At 44.0% G+C, this 16,780-nt stretch overlaps 1 protein-coding gene across 1 annotated transcript; it reads right to left on the minus strand.

The window, feature by feature from the left end:
- Nucleotides 1-3,938: 3,938 nt before the first annotated feature.
- LOC129816106 (transcription factor Dp-1-like) lies at nucleotides 3,939-16,523 on the minus strand. Its single transcript, XM_055870245.1, has 11 exons — nucleotides 16,479-16,523; nucleotides 16,273-16,339; nucleotides 15,790-15,893; nucleotides 9,708-9,829; nucleotides 9,452-9,617; nucleotides 8,721-8,867; nucleotides 6,790-6,858; nucleotides 6,050-6,201; nucleotides 5,470-5,636; nucleotides 5,181-5,262; nucleotides 3,939-5,072 (listed from the first exon to the last, which is right to left on the minus strand). The coding sequence occupies exons 1-11, from the start codon at nucleotides 16,491-16,493 to the stop codon at nucleotides 4,934-4,936; spliced, it is 1,230 nt and encodes a 409-aa protein (XP_055726220.1). The 5' UTR covers nucleotides 16,494-16,523; the 3' UTR covers nucleotides 3,939-4,933.
- Nucleotides 16,524-16,780: the final 257 nt, after the last annotated feature.

Here is a 16,780-nt window from a genome sequence, read left to right on the forward strand (position 1 = left end):
ACTTAGCCTGTTCCAAGATCGACTCCCTGCACAGGAAACTTCATAGGGCGGGATAGTGTGCTTCTGACGTGAAGTCTCTTTGTGGCAGCTGTGGGATGACCTAGATAGAAACGAAGCAAAATTATAATAGCCCAAATACAGCCCACATTTAGAATTTACCATTTGGTTCTGTTATCACTTGGAATTTGCATCCTTACCTGCGTTCAGTCTCCTCCAGTGGATGCCACAACAAAGTTTGATACTAGCCTACGTGAGATTTAATACATTTTAAAATTATGACCAAAGAGAGACTGTCAAAAAATACAACAAGGTGAGTTCATGTCTAAGTTGTATTCAACACTATTACAAAACGCGTTTCTCTCTACTTCCACTCGCGCTGCAACTGCAAGGAATGAGTAGCCAAGTGTATCAATAGCCATGCGTTTTTATTAGTATTACCAGCTCGTTGTGTCTATTTTAATATCGAGGAGTATTTCACTTTCTCTGGTCGAAGGAACAACATTAATTTGTGCCTGAGGCAGATGCGGTGCAAATCGAGTTTCGCAATCGGGTGAAAGACTGTAGACCCTTTCTCTGGTCAGTCTCAACGGAGTAAAGTTAGGAGAGAGCAGGGACCGTGAGATGCGTAACCTCAGCTGCTCTCTCCCTTCCTCCGTTGAGACTAATGCCGTGTTCAAAACAACTGGTAACTCGGAAATCTCCAACGTCCGAGCGTTAATGACAACTGGGAACTCGGAAATAAACAAGATCCGACTGGGGAAAATCGTTTTGAACGGTCTTCCAAATCAGAAACTCCGGCATCTTTCTAGAGCTCCGACCTGAAGTTCACTGACGTCATGATTTGAACTTTTTTTTCTCTCGAGTTCCCAGTTGTCTTGAACGCATGACCATCAGACGCAATCAGTCCAGTAAAATAAAAAATTATGTAATTGGCAAATTATTTAAATTTATGCTCAGCTTAGCCTCGCAAGTGCTGCACCAACTGACCTATTTTGTTATCAAAGCTCGAGTTTTGAAATATAATATGGTTTGTATAGAAGAACAATATCGACAGGCCAGGCATATAGCCAATATGCTGTGATAAGCTATTAGGCCTACTGTACAAACCTCATTCTTACATAACTGTTTTTATTAGTTTGTTAAAAATCTCGTTAAATGTTTTTTTTTGCTGTAGATCTCAGCTAGGTTTTTGACTGCATACAAGATCTTGACTCAAAAGTTTGGGGACCACAACTACAGTAAACATCAGGAGACTAGTCTACAGTTAAGGTGGGGCATACCAAAGACACTCACTCACTCCACCCTCCCTCTCTCACCTCATAGCCATTCCTCTTCTTCAGCCTCTTGTTGAGCTTCATGCAGGTGTACAGATTCCCTGTGGCCTTCATCTGGCAGGCAGACACCTCTCACCTCACCTCTCTAGCCAATGGGCTGCTCCACGCAGACTGACTAGAAGGCCAGGTCCAGGGTTTCCTGGAGGCCCTCACACACTGATGTGGGGCAGTTTGAGGCGGGTGGGGTACTTCTTGTCAGGCGAGGCCGCCAGGTTTGAGCCCTCAAAGCTCTCACGGGCATTGATGTAGGCCGAGTTGGCAACCACCGTGGTCAGGCTGCCCAAATCCATGGCAATGGAGGGAGAGGGGCTGCCTGCAGCACTCAGAGAGCATGGTGAAGGAGAGATCGGGTGAGATAAAGAAGTTCAAATGTGAGAGTAAAAGGTGTTAGAGAAAGTGAGTGAAGCCGTTAAAGGGAGGATTAGAGAAGGGTAAGATGAACAGAGGGAGCGATAGGAAGGAGAAAGATCAGTGCCTCCAGCAGGACAGAGGACACAAGAAGATCCTCCTCATGTCCCAAGGCATACTTCCTGAGCGCTTTATCGGTCTCTCTCACACACACACCTGACTCAACACCCTTCAGACAGTAATGCCTTTATCCACTAACTCCCTAATACCACAGGCTGAGAGTGAGCCCAAGCTGAAAATAATGTATTCAGTCACTGTGGCTGGAGTAGCACCTGTTATCTAAAGAACAAGCAGCGGTGCAGCACAGTATAGGGGGGACATGCGCAGTCTAAAATGGACAACTCTGGACCCTTTGGAAAGGCCCCTGGCCCTCGGAAATGAAAGGTTCAGACAGGTGAAAGCAACATGGTTATGGGTCCCTCTAGCCCTCAGTTCTTCCAACATATCGCTCACACGTTCAAATAAAATAACATTGTATTATTCACACACGCCGAATACAACAGGTGTAGTTGACCTAAAAAAAATATGGCTAAGAATAAGAAATAAAAGTAATTAAAGAGCAGCAGTAAAAAAACAATAGCGAGACTATACACAGGGAGGTACTGGTACAGAGTCAACGTGCAGGGGCACGGGTTAGTTGAGGTAATATGTACACGTAGGTAGTTATTAAATCGACTATGCATAGATAAGAGTAGCAGTGGTATAAAAGGGGGACGACGACGACAATGCAAATAGTCTGGGTAGCCATTTGATTAGGTGTTCAGGAGTCTTATGCCTTCGGGGTAGAAGCTGTTTAGAAGCCTCTCGGACCTAGACTTGATGCTCCGGTACTGCTTGCCGTGTGGTATTAGAGAGAACCGTCTATGACTAGGGTGGCTAGAGTCTGATAATTCTTAGGGCCCTCTGACACTGCCTGGTAGAGGTCCTGGATGGTAGGAAGCTTAGCCCCAGTGATGTACTGGGCCGTACGCACTACCCTCTGTAGTGCTTAGCGGTCGGAGGCCGAGCAGTTGACATACAAGGCAGTGATGCAACCAGTCAGGATGCTCTCGGTGGTGCAGCTGTAGAACCTTTTGATGATTTGAGGACCCATGCCAAATCTTTTCAGTCTCCCGAGGGGGAATAGGTTTTGTCGTGCCCTCTTCACGACTGTCTTTGTGTGCTTGGACCATGTCAGTTTGTTTGGTAATGTGGACACCAAGGAACTTCAAGCTCTCAACCCGCTCCACTGCAGCCCCGTCGATGAGAATAGGGGCGTGCTCGGTCCTCTTTTTCCTGTAGTCCACAATCATGTTGAGGGAGAGGTTGTCTTGGCACCACACAGCCAGGTCTCTGACCTCCCTATAGGCTGGCTCGTCGTTGTCGGTGATCAGGCCTACCACTGTTGTGTCAATGGCAAACTTAATGGTGTTGGAGTCGTGCCTGGCCGTGCAGTCATGAGTGAACATAGAGTACAGGAGGTGACTGAGCACGCACCTGAGGTGCCCGTGTTGAAGATCAGTGTGGCGAAAGTGTTGTTACCTACCCTCACCACCTGGGGGCGGCCCGTCAGGAAGTCCGGGATCCAGTTGCAGAGGGAGGTGTTTAGTCCCAGGGTCCTTAGCTTAGTGATGAGCTTTGAGGGCACTATGGTGTTGAACGCTGAGCTGTAGGCAATGAATAGCATTCTCACATAGGTGTTCCTTTAGTCCAGGTGGGAAACGACAGTGGAGTGCAATAGAGAATGCATCATATGTGGATCTGTTGGGGCAGTATGCAAATTTGAGTTGGTCTAGGGTTTCTGGAATGATGTTGATGTGAGCCATGACCAGCCTTTCAAAGCACTTCATGGCTACAGACGTGAGTCCTACGGGTCGGTAGTCATTTAGGCAGGTTACCTTAGTGTTCTTGGGCACAGGCACTATGGTGGTCTGCTTAAAACATGTTGGTATTACAGATTCAGACAGGGAGAGGTTGAAAATGTCAGTGAAGACACTTGCCATTCAGCTCAGGAAAGTCACCCCGGGCACCATTATCATAACGCAGTCAATTAAACTGCAAGACAATTAACACAAATTTCACATTGGATTTAATATGTTTGACACATTTGAGGTTTTACAGTCCTAGTTCAGCTGTTGAAGCCAATTGAGAAAATACCATCCAACTGCTTTTCAGATTAGAAGTTATAAAACCGCACAAACGCTCACTGAAGTCAACTTGTTAAAACATTCTCTATATTTAATTTTCAAACTTATATTAGATTACAGAAAAGGTATTTTGGAAGAATCAGTACATGGGTTGTTCAGTTTGAAAAAGGAGATCTTCGAAGTGAGTCCATAGAGACCTACACAACCCACATATTTGATACATCGATCATGTCCAGATCTTCCTTCCGCCACTGACCTGTAAAGGATGCTATAAACTACAATCTTCACAGCATCCGTTTACATTTCACAAACAAAGCTTAACATGTTCCTATAGTTAGCGTGGGTAGGAGTTATTTTCTTCGCCGGTGCCGGTCATTTGTAAACACTACCACGGTGTGACAGGGTGGTCTGAGGGATTGAGTCGCTGCCAAAACACTCCAAAAACAAAAACAAGGACCAGAAAAGCAGCTGCCTACAGAACTGTGGGGAGCAGATACAAAATCTCTGCTTGAAATCAATGCCACAAATAGCAGGGGAGGGGAGGTGTAACAAAATAGTGTCCACACTTTCAAAAGGGCAGTCTCAATCTTTCTTAGGGCGTTTTGGCAACTAAATCAGCCATTTTGGATCCAGTGAATGTCTCTGAGCCAGAGCGCTGGTGCAGTTACACTGGCAGCCATCTTGAAACAGTGGTTCACCATTGAGTCTCTCCAACGTAATCAAAACATAATAAAGATAACTATTTCACACACAAGGAACACTATACATTCTCCAACAGCAATGAGTTGTCTGGAAGATTTTTTTTGTAGCTTTATTCTCGAGTGGGATGGCTTGCCAAGAGGAGGTGATAATACACAGAAAGGACGCAGCACAGTGCCAAAGCCATAAACTACACTTCCCAGAGAGCCATTGGCTATCATGTGATTCAGGACCCCGCTCTGAGAAGAGGGTTGCACAGCCTCCATACTCAAACATTCTTCAACGCCCTTGAGAAAAAGCGATACAGAGAGAGATGCAGAGACAGACTGCTTGTTGGAGAGGAGAAATGCGTGAAGTGGCAGGAGGTTAATCGTCATCGTCATTCTCATCATAGTCATCCTCCTCGTCATCATCCCCCATGTACGACACAGGAGTCTCAACACGGGAGCCACTGTAGTGAGAGTCATTAGAGCTGGAGGCCAGGGGACCATCTGCACCACTGTCACTACAGAGAGAGAGAGATAGAAATATGGTAACTCTTACTCTCCCTCTATGTGAACGTGCTATAGAACACCCTGACTAGGGCAACAGTAGAGGAGAGAGAGAGACTCACCTGCCCTGGCCGTGATGGCGCCCCCCGTTGGTGGAGGATCCTCCAGTGATGTAGACGTTACTGATCGGGCCCTGGGCCATCTCTGTGTGAGACAGTAGTACACACGTTCACATATATACCTTAGAGAGAACCAAACAGGACCAATATACCCCGAATTAGCAACATGTTTGAGTATTTCATGCCCAATTCATCTCACTTACTTTGATAAGGATAGTGTGTAGCTCAATGACTTGAACTATGACTGAAATTTAAGCATGCACTATGAACCCTGACCCCTATGGTCTCTGACCTGTGACGTAGGGCTCCAGGGCTTTGGGCACCAGGCTGCGTGCCACCTTCAGGTCCTCCGGGGAACACTTGCCCACCTCCAGGCCACAGGCCATGCCCATACGCTTCAGCACCTCAATGTCGTCATGGATCTCAAACATGCTGTCAAAGTTGAACAGGTACTCAAACCTAAAGAGAAGGAAAGTAAAGAGGTGAATATAATGGCATGGTTAGAACATGAATGAAAACATTCAATCCTGGAAAAACTTGAGCGGGGTGTTGCCATTGCCTCAATACGATACTTTATTGGGTGGCGGCAGGTAGCCTAGCGTTTAGGGGCTTTGGCACAGTAACCAAAAGGTAACTGGTTCGAATCCCTGAGCTGACTAGGTGAGAAATCTGTCAATGTGCCCTTGAGTAAGGCACTTAACGCCAATTGCTCCTCTAAGTCACACTGGATAAGAGTCTGATAAAATGACATTTTAAATGGCCCATTTACATGAACATTTATTTGGTGAAAATTCCGTGGGACAAAATAAAAATGTCTACATGAATTAAGTTGATGATCAATTTACAGACACTCAAATTTAACAGTCACTCACTTGTCGTTGGAGATACTGCAGTCGATGACAGTCTTCTTGCTAGTGTTGACAATGATGAAGGGGAGGTGGATGAGAGAGTTGGGGGGTGGAGGTCTGTTTGTCTGCTGTTCCGTCTGTCGGTTCCGCTGCACCAGGTTCTTAAAGGCTATTTGCTGCAGGAGGGGATCATGGAGAGAACATTAGAACAATGTTAAAGTGCCAATCAGCAGTTGAAACAATAAAGCATTGTCACCACCACTGTTATTTTTGTAGAACGCTGAGGGATGGGGCTCGAGAAATATAACAACTCAAATTCAGACAAAGCTATGGATGCATGGACATGATATCAAAATGATAGTTTTTTAACCAGTAAAACAGGCTTATATATATATATTTTGGATTCTGATGGGGTACGGCAGTTCAGCTAAGCTATTGGGGGCATTTCTAAGTTATATTCTTAAAGAATCAATGGGTACATATTCATTTAAGTCTAAAAATGTATGTAGCAACTGCTGATTTCCCCTTTAAGACAACCTGTGGTCTTGTATATGCTTGCCTTTATCAGTGATTGTATTGTTGTCGATGAGGCAAGCTAGTCCTGTAACAGGAGGCAAGCTAGTCCTGTAACAGGACGCAAGCTAGTCCTGTAACAGGAGGGAAGCTAGTCCTGTAACAGGAGGGAAGCTAGTCCTGTAACAGGAGGGAAGCTAGTCCTGTAACAGGAGGGAAGCTAGTCCTGTAACAGGAGGGAAGCTGATCACCTGTAATATAAGCTCTTGGAGTTGTGACTGCTTCTGCTTGATTCTTTCCAGTCGTCTTTGTCTCTCCACCTACAGAGGAAGAGCAGAACACATCCAGGGTGTGAGAGCGTAAAAGAAAAGAGGGAGTGAGGGAGAAGAGAGTTCATGGTGTACCAGGTGTGAATGTATATACACAGTGGCTTCGGAAAGTACTCAGACCCCTTGACTTATTCCACATTTTGTTACGTTACAGCCATATTCTAAAATTGATTAAATTGTTTTTTTCTCTCTCCTCAATCTACACACAAAACTCAATAATGACAAAGAAAAAAACTGGTTTAGACATTTTTGCTAATTTCTATATTTTCTTTTTTACTGAAACATTACATTTGCATAAGTATTCAGTTTCTCAGTATTTTGTTTTAGCACGTTTGGCAGCGATTACAGTATTGAGTTACAGCATCGAGTCTTCCCCATCCAACCCGACAGAGTTTGAGAGGATCTGCAGAGAACGGGATAAACTACCTAAATACAGGTTTGCCAAGCTTGTAGCATCAAACCCAAGAAGAGGGGTGGCAGGTTGCCTAGTGGTTAGAGCGTTGGGCCAGTAACCGAAAGGTTGCTGGATCAAATCCCTGAGCTGACAATTAAATAATCTGTCGTTCTGCTCTGAACAAGGCAGTTAACTCACAGTTAACTCACACACGGTAGGCCTTCATTGTAAATAAGGCTGTTAAGTAACAAAATGTGGAAAAAGTTAACGGGTCTGAATACTTTCTGAATGCACTGTGCATTATACACTGAACAAAAATAAAAACGCAACATGCAATTAAAAAGATTTCTCAGTTCATAAGGAAATCAATCCATTTAAATAAATGAAGTAGACCCTAATCTATGGATTTCACATGACTGGGAATACAGATATGCATCTTTCGGTCACATAATAAAAATGTGGATCAGAAAACCAGTCAGTATCTGGTGTGACCACCATTTGCCTCATGCAGCGTGACACGCCCTTCGCATACAGTTGATCAGGCTGCTGAGTGTGGCCTGTAAAATGTTGTCCCACTTCAATGGCTGTGCAAAGCTGCTGGATATTGACGGGAACTGGAACACGCTGTCGTACAAGTCAATCCAGGGCATTCCAAACATGCTCAATGGGTGACATGTCTGGTGAGTATGCAGGCCATAGAAGAACAGGGACATTTTCAGCTTCCAGAAATTATGTTCAGATCTTTGCGACATGGAGCTGTGCATTATCATGCTGAAACATGAGGTGATGGTGGCAGATGAATGGCACGACAATTGGCCTCAGGATCTCATCACTGTATCTTTGTGCATTCAAATCACCATCGATAAAATGCAATTGTGTTTGTTGTCCGTAGCTTATACTATAACCTCACCGCCACCATGGGGCACTCTGTTCACAACGTTGACGTCAGCAAACAGCTCTCCCACACAACGCCATACACGTGGTCTGCGGTTGCAAGGCCGGTTGGACGTACTGCCAAATTCTCTGAAACAACGTTGGAGGCGGCTTATTGTAGAGAAACTAACATAAAATTCTCTGACAACAGCTCTGCATATTCCTGCAGTCAGCATGCCAAATGCACACTCTCTCAAAACTTGAGGCCTCTGTGGCATTGTGTTGTGTGACAACGGCACATTTAAGAGTGGGCTTTTATTGTCCCCAGCACAAGGTGCATCTGTGTAATGATCATGCTGTTTAATCAGCTTCTAGATATGCCACAACTATCAGGTGGATGGATTACTTTGGCAAATGAGAAATACTCACTAACAGGGATGTACAATTTCTGCACAACATTTGAGAGAAATAAGCTTTTTGTGTATATGAAAAATTTGAGGGATATTTTATTTCAGCTCGTGAATTATGGGACCAACACTTTACATGTTTAGTTTATATTTTTGTTCTGTGTATATATTAGACTCACCTCTAGGTTCTGGCATTCCTGGGCCGAGTTTGTGGGCAGACCGATCCACTTGATCTCTTTCTTCTCTTTAGAGATTATGTTCATGGCCATGAGCACATTGAGTGCGTCGTACACACGCCTACGGATGTTCTTCTGGTCATACACATGCTACAAGGAGAGGGGTAAGGGGTTAATCTCTGACTCCTGTGTGTGCAGAGCGCTTCCATTGGGTTTGGTGTCATAATGATCATGTGGATTTGTCATAATGAAACCAGTGTGCTAAAGCCTAATATCAAAACATCCGCTTCAGTCCGCAGTCCGAAATCTCTTTCGGACTTTACAAAGAGGTGGATGAAGCGTAACACTGAGGATGGCAGCTGATGTTCGAAGTCCGAACACCAAAAGCAAAAGTAGCGGACATAAATTAGGCTCGAGGAAGACCATGTCATAACTACATTTCCTAGGTAGGTTTGTTGTGTCTGAAATTGTGATGTCATATAGATTTGTTTTGTGTAAGAGTAAGGCTGAAAAACGTGATGGGTTGTCAGAGAGTGATGTCATAACGGGGACTTCTGTCAGAGAGAATGTCAGGAGTTTTAAGAGTGATGCAACAACGGAGAATTCTGTCTGAGAGTGTTGGCATAAATAGGAATTCAGACAATGTCTGATGTCACAGAAAATTATGTCTCAGAGAAAGTGAAGTCAGACTTCCCCAGCCTGAAGAGCCCTGTGCATACAGCTGCAAAACTCACAGAGTCATTGGGGGAGATGTGATTGTCTGCAGCGCTGAACTCTGCCACCAGCTCGTCTGCCACCTCGTTGTACGAAGTGACACCCTTCTTTTGCACCTTCTCACACACCTTCATGGAGAAATGCCTCAAGCCCTTGCCATTCTTCTCCCCCTTCTTGCCACGCTTCCTGTGGACAAAGGTGGTTAAACACAGCTATATACTTCTGGACTACACTGGCATATCACACAGGCACACAGAATAAATCAACTAAACTCACCCCGAAGACCAAGGCGATGCGTCAGCCGGCTGGCTCTGTGTGAGGAACTGGGAGCTGGGTGTGTGAGGGCTGTTCACCAGTATGGCACTGGAAACACTGGGCCTCTGGGGCGTGCCAATAACCTACAGGGGGAGGGAGGGGGAGAGCTCAAACATTTCAGTTTTAGAGTAAAGAAGCTTTATAATCCAAGAGTGCAATTTGCTTTGCAGCAAGCTGTAAAAAAAAAAATACATACACCTACAACACACATCAATATGAACAGACCATCATAGTCATACATTATTGAAAAGGTTATTGTAGGGTTGGGCGACATTGTGATTGCATTGTCTATCAACAATGATTGACAGCCATCGTCAATGGTGACAACATTGATTAGGACTGGCACAATTACTCTATAACAGTGTAACCAGATGAAGATCTTCATTCGGCCTGTCACCTAAAACCTTTACACATTTGTACAGATGTACAATTAAGAGCATGCCTGGTACGGCAACTGCACTGCCCACAACCGCAGGGCTCTCCAGAGGGTGGTGCGGTCTGCACAGCACATCACCGGGGGCAAACTACCTGCCCTCCAGGACACCTACAGCACCCGATGTCACAGGAAGACCAAAAAGATCATCAAGGACAAGAAACACCCGAGCCACTGCCTGTTCAACCCGCTACCATCCAGAAGGCGAGGTCAGTACAGGTACATCAAAGCTGGGACAGAGAGACTGAAAAATAGCTTCCATCTCAAGGCCATCGGACTGTTAAACAGCTATCACTAACAGTGAGGCTACTGCCTTCATACAGACTTGAAATCATTGGCCACTTAAATAAATGGATCACTAGTCACTTTAATAATGTTTACAAATCTTGCATTACTCATATCATAGTATATACTGTATTTTATACTATCTATTGCATCTTGCCTACGTCGCATCCATATATTTATATGTATATATTCCTATTCCATTACTTAGATGTGTGTGTATTAGGTAGTTGTGGAATTGTTCGATTAATTGTTAGATATTGCCTAACTGTCGGAACTAGAAGCACAAGCATTTCATTTCGCTACACTCGCAATAACATTTGATGAAAATAAACGCCTTAACATTTTTTTTTACCAATTGCTTACTAATTGGTCACCTTAAATTCATCAATCAAGTACAAGAGGAGGAGCTAAAACTTGAAGACACTCGGCCCTCCATGAAATAAGTTTGATACCTGTGGTTTAGCCCATTTGATTTTGTTGCTCACACTGATAGCATATTCAAACATTTCTCTCCACCTGATGCCAAAATGTGTAGCATTGCCCGAAATGAACTTAAACTTAAAATTTGTTCTCTCCGCTGTCAAGATAGGGGTACGCAGACCGGCGAGCCACTGCAGCCCCTCACAAACAGCGGTGTAAAGTATTTAAGTAAAAATACTTCAAACTACTCAAGCCATTTTTTGGAGTATCTGTACGTAACTATTGATAATTCTGGCAACTTCTACTTCAATACATACTTAATGAAAATATTGTACTTTTTACTCCATACATTTCTCCTGACAACCAAAAGTACCAAAAGTTACATTTTGAACGCTTAGCAGGACATGGAAAAAAACGGTCAAACTCACACTTAAAAAGAGAACACGAGCTGTGTTCGAATACTCATACTAACCATACTATTTGTGACTAAATTGAGTATATAGTATGCTTATTGGTGATAGTATGGATACAATTAGTGTACCAAAAGTTCCCGGATGTCATACTACATTCGTCAAAATACGAAGTGTACCAGCAGTGGACACTATTTCCGTGCTTTTAGGGCCCATAATGCAATTCTGGAAATGGGTGTGGCTTCACAACGTTTTCAGATTTAAAGAAAATTGTGGAAAATATGCAGCCGAAGTCCAACGAGGGCGGATACAAATTCATTGCTTTAACTAATTACTACAAATGTTAAGAAAATGTTGAGCAATGTATTAAAGTAATGACTTTTCAAAGAAGTTACCTTACATGTTATGTCTGCCAATTTTATAGCTATGTTATCCTTATGAACCACATAGCATATCAGTACAGAAGTATGTAACGGTATGTTAGCTAGCTACCTAAAGTTAGTTGGCCTACTAATACATCAAACTTGCCAGTATATGAACTATATGCTAACTAATTAACTACCCAACATTTGACTATTATTCCCGTCATTCTTAGCTTAAGTGGTATAGTCGTTGTGCTTTCTCAATGGACATTCAGGTGCTTCGAAAATTCGCTCTGGCTATCCACGCCGATTTCAGAGCACTCTCCTCGGAGTGTACCAGAGCGCAGAATAACTGATGGCTTTACAAGTGCTCAACACCCATTGAATATGGCCGGTGTCAGTAAACGTCGGCAAAAACGCACAATTAAATTGTTGCCAGCAGCACAATTAGTCACCAAAGTTCAGGATGACATAAACTGCCTAAACAGCTCTGCTAGGGTGAGTAAAATGGTCAGAGTGAGGTGTTCTCTCATTTGTGTCTGGAAGTTGCTAGCAAGCTAGCCAACGTTAGCTTGGGTAAGCCCACAACGCTTGAATCCTTCACCCGAGCATCCAGTGTGCGCTCCGACTAAATACAAATGCATCTTTTGTAAATAATGTCTGAGAGTTGGAGTGTGCCCCTGAATATCCATACATTTTAAAAACAAAGTAACTCTGGGTCTTCCTTTCCTGTGGCGGTCTTCATTAGAGCCAGTTTCATCATAGTGCTTGATGGTTTTTGCGACTGCACTTGAAGAAACGTTCAAAGTTCTTGACATTTTCCGGATTGACTGACCGTGTCTTAAAGTAATGGACTGTCATTTCTCTTTGCTTATTTGAGCTAATCTTGCAATAATATGACTTCGTCTTTTACCAAATAGGGCTATCTTCTGTATTCCACCCCTACCTTGTCACAACACAACACTTTGAGGAAAGAAATTTCACAAATTAACTTTTAACAAGGCACAACTGTTAATTGAAATGGCATTCAGGCCAAAGAATCTTGTTTCTCAAGGTCTGAGAGTCCTTTAGGTGCCTTTTGGCAAACTCCAAACTGGCTGTCATGTGCCTTTTACTGAGGAGTGGCTACCATCTGGCCACTGATTGGTGGAGTGGTGCAGAGATGGTTGTCCTTCTGTAAGGTTCTCCCATTTCCACAGAGGAACTCTAGAGCTCTGTCAGACTGACCTCCCTGACCAAGGCCCTTCTCCCCCGATTGCTCAGTTTGGCCGGGTAGCCAGCTCTAGGAAGAGTCTTGGTGGTTCCAAACTTGGAGGCAACTGTTCTTGGGGACCTTCAATGCTGCAGAAATGTTTTGGTACCCTTCCCCAGATCTGTGCCTCAACACAATCCTGTCTCAGAGCTCGACGGGCAATTCCTTTGACCCCATGGCTTGGTTTTTGCTCTGACATGCACTGTCAACTGTGGGACCTTATATAGACAGCTGTGTGCCCTTCCAAATTATGTCCAATCAATTGAATTCACCACAGGTGACCTCCAATCAAGGATGATCAATGGAAACAGGATGCACCTGATCTCAATTTCGAGTCTGATAGCAAAGGATCTGAATGCTTATTTACATAAAGCATTTATTTATTTTTTCATTTGCAAACATAAAAAAAAAAAAAAAAATGTATGGAAATATGGAAAAAGGGAAAGTGTCGGAATACTTTCCGACTGCACTGTATATCCTTTTGCCCTCAGAACAGCCTCAATTCGACAGGGCATGAACTACAAGGTGTTAAACTTTCCACAGGGATGCTTGCCAATGTTGACTCCAATGCTTCCCACAGTTATGTTAAGTAGGCTGGATGTCTTTTTGGTGGTGAACCATTGTTGACACACACAGGAAACTGTTGAGCGTGAAAAACTCAGCAGCATTGCAGTTCTTGACACAAACCGGTGCACCTGGCACCTACTACCATACCCCGTTCAACGGCACAAATCTGTTACCATTCACCCACTGAATGGCACACACAATCCATGTCTCAAGCCTTAAATCCTTCTTTAACCTGTCTCCTCCCCTTCATCTACACTGATTGAAGTTGATTTAGCAGGTGACATCAATAAGGGATCATAGCCTTCACCTGGTCAGTATGTGTCATGGAAAGAGCAGTTGTTCCTAATGTTTTGGTGCATATAGACAGTATGGTAAGTACATGAATACAAAAAGGTGTGTACAGCAGTGGTTATATAGGATGCTATGACCAGAATACAGTATATACAAATAAAGTAAGCAAAACAGTATGTAAACAACGGGACCAGTGTTCAATGACTATGTACATAGGGGTGCAATTTAAATGTGCAGGGGGAAAAAACACTTGTCTCTCGGTCCCAGCTTTGATGGAACTCTACTGTCTCTGCGTTCTAGTTGGTAGCGGGGTGAACAGGCTGTGGTTGGGGGTCGCTGAGGTCCTTGATCTTCTTGGCCTTCCTGTGACACCAGGTGCTGTAGATGTCCTTGAGGGCAGGCAGTGTGCCCCCGATGATGCATGGGCTGATTGCACTGCTCTCTGGGGAGCACTTGGTTGCGTGCGGTGCAATTGCTGTACCAGGCGGTGATACAGCTAGACAGAATGCTCTCGATGGTACATATGTAGGAGTTTGTGAGGGTCTATGGTGCCACGCTGAATTTCTTCCGCCTCCTGAAGTTGAAGAGGCGGCGGTGTGGAGGAACCATTTCAGGTACTCAGTGATGTGCACGCTGAGGAACTTGAAATGTTTGACCCTCTCCACTGCTGCCCCGTTGATGTGGAAGGGGGCGTGCTCTAGAGCTGGGCGATATGAAATCCATATCGCATCAATTTAAGAAATGTATCGCAATAACAATAAATATAATTATACATTTATAAACAATGTGCACCAGAGTTTAAAATAGTTTGTATAAACTATTACTTTGTTGATTGGACAAGTGATGGCTACAACCATCAATCACCCATATTAGCAAACTTATTTCATTTTAAACTGTCTCTAGTATAGGCTACTCAATGTAATTAACTTTAAAATCAGCAAAATTCATGCGATAAGCGATCAGCATCAATAATTTTCAGTTTATTGTCCAAGCTCTAGCGTGTGCTCTCCGCAGTATCCTGTAGTCCATTAACAGCTCCTTCTTTTTGATGATGTGAAGTTATTTTCCTGGCACAATTCCACCAGGCCTCCTCCTTGCAAGCTGCTCATTGTTGGTAATCAGGCCTACCACTTGTGTCGTCAGCAAACTTGATGATCAAGTTGGAGAGATGCATAGCCACGCAGTCATGGGTGAACAGGGAGTACAGGTGGGGGCTGAGTACGCACTCCTGTGGGTTTCCAGTGTTGATGATCCGCGTGGGGTGATGTTGTTGCCCATCTTCACCACCTGGGGTCAGCCGGTCAGAAAGTCTAGGACCCAGTTGCACAGGGAGGAGTGAAGACCCAGGGCTCTGAGCTTAGTGATGATGTAGATGCACTGTAGATGTTTTGGTATCATTTCCCTCAGATTTAATTTATTAAAGTTGCCAGCTACAATAAATTCAGCCTCAGGATATACGGTTTCCAGTTTGCACAAAGTCCAGTTAAGATCCTTGAGAGCCATCACGGTGTCAGCTTGTATATCAATGTTTTATGGGTGGGTGTATCTCCCACAAGACCATAAGAAATGGAAAGAGCATTATGCAGCTGACTCATAATATACCAAGTGCCTGTGGTGGAGTGAGTCTTCTGAGGTAAAAGGCGAAAAGAATGTACATATTCTCATGTATGTAATGGGATGGTGTGTAATCCTGCTGACTGCAGAGGTTGATCAGCTTAAGCTCATCCCCGGTCACCTCACAAGGCTAATGGTTGGGGCTTAGAGACCATGAAGTATGTGTGTGCTTGTCTATAAACTGATAGATTGTAGCTGTGAAGCGCTTTGGCCAAGTGTATGCAAGTGGTGAGCTTGCAATTAAGCAGGTTGTGCTTGCAATGTCTGCGAGAGCAAATATCGACATGCAATCTACCACACAGTCTCAAAATAAAATACTTTATCATCAAGTATTTGGTTGTGATATGACTGTATTGCAGTTTATTTCTGTCCATTCGGGTAAATAGTGAAGGTAGACAGACACACTCACCATGTGTGGAGCAATGTTGACATTGGAGAGCCCCAGTGTTTTGGGGAGTAGTTGTTTGGCCACAGGGATGGATACAGGATGGACAGCAACCAGAGACAAGACACCTGGGAAGGAGCAGAGTAAACACTAGGGTCAAAAGGGTAATCTGGAACCACTGTCAACAAAATGGCTGCCTCTTTATATCCAGTTCCCTCGGGTAGATGGTTACAGAGAACAGGCAGGAGGCCCTATGGGATGCAGACTTACTGGCCCACGTAAGGGAAAACGTTTATATGAGGGTACACAGATATTTAGAACACCTGCACAGTTTGATATGGAAACCAGTAATAAGATGACCAGAAAGTTGGGAGGGGAGTAAAATGAGACAACCTTCTGTGTAGTCTTATTGCCCCCTGCTGTTGAGTTGAGGACATATACCGGATATAGACAAGGTATGAATGACACTGATCTGTATTCTGGAGCACAACACTGTGCTTTGCTCACCTTTACTAGGACTCAGATTCTGGTCAATAAAAACCTTCAGTTCTCCATTGGTTTCCATCAGACCAACCTGTGGGGAAGACACCATCAACATCTACTCCAGTAAAATTTAAACAGCTGGTCTCTGTATTGAATCTCTGAAATGTCTGTAAGGCCCCCAGGACCACAGTGGAAGAATACTGCATCTGGTTGTCTCTGATCAGACTCACATCTTTGGCCATCATCCTGTCGGAACAAAGTAAGGCTCGACTCTGTCTGAAGAAAGGGAAGCTCTGATGTCACCAACAAGTTCCCTGAAACAAAACAACCATGATACAGCAGGGGAGTGTGTAATGCAATGACTAGAGCTGGATTTTTAGCTGTCCGTGCATAAAGGTACACTGCGGAAACTACCCATTTAAAGTTGGCTTTAACCTGAATAATTCCAAGAATGCATTGGACAAAGCAGGACGACTTTGGCATGGGGAGCAATTGAGCAAAAAAAGATGAGCACATTACCCAGGAAATTCCT

This window comes from Salvelinus fontinalis, chromosome 19 (assembly GCF_029448725.1).
Source record: "Salvelinus fontinalis isolate EN_2023a chromosome 19, ASM2944872v1, whole genome shotgun sequence".
NCBI classification, from domain to species: Eukaryota; Metazoa; Chordata; class Actinopteri; order Salmoniformes; family Salmonidae; genus Salvelinus; species Salvelinus fontinalis.

Excerpts from the sequence above, each read along its gene's own strand:
- LOC129816106 (XM_055870245.1), bottom strand. Across the intron at positions 5,637-6,049 it reads TGCAGTATCTCCAACGACAA|GTTTGAGTACCTGTTCAACT; the intron begins GTGAGTGACTGT and ends CCTTCTCTTTAG. Across the intron at positions 5,263-5,469 it reads CCTGGAGCCCTACGTCACAG|AGATGGCCCAGGGCCCGATC; the intron begins GTCAGAGACCAT and ends TGTCTCACACAG.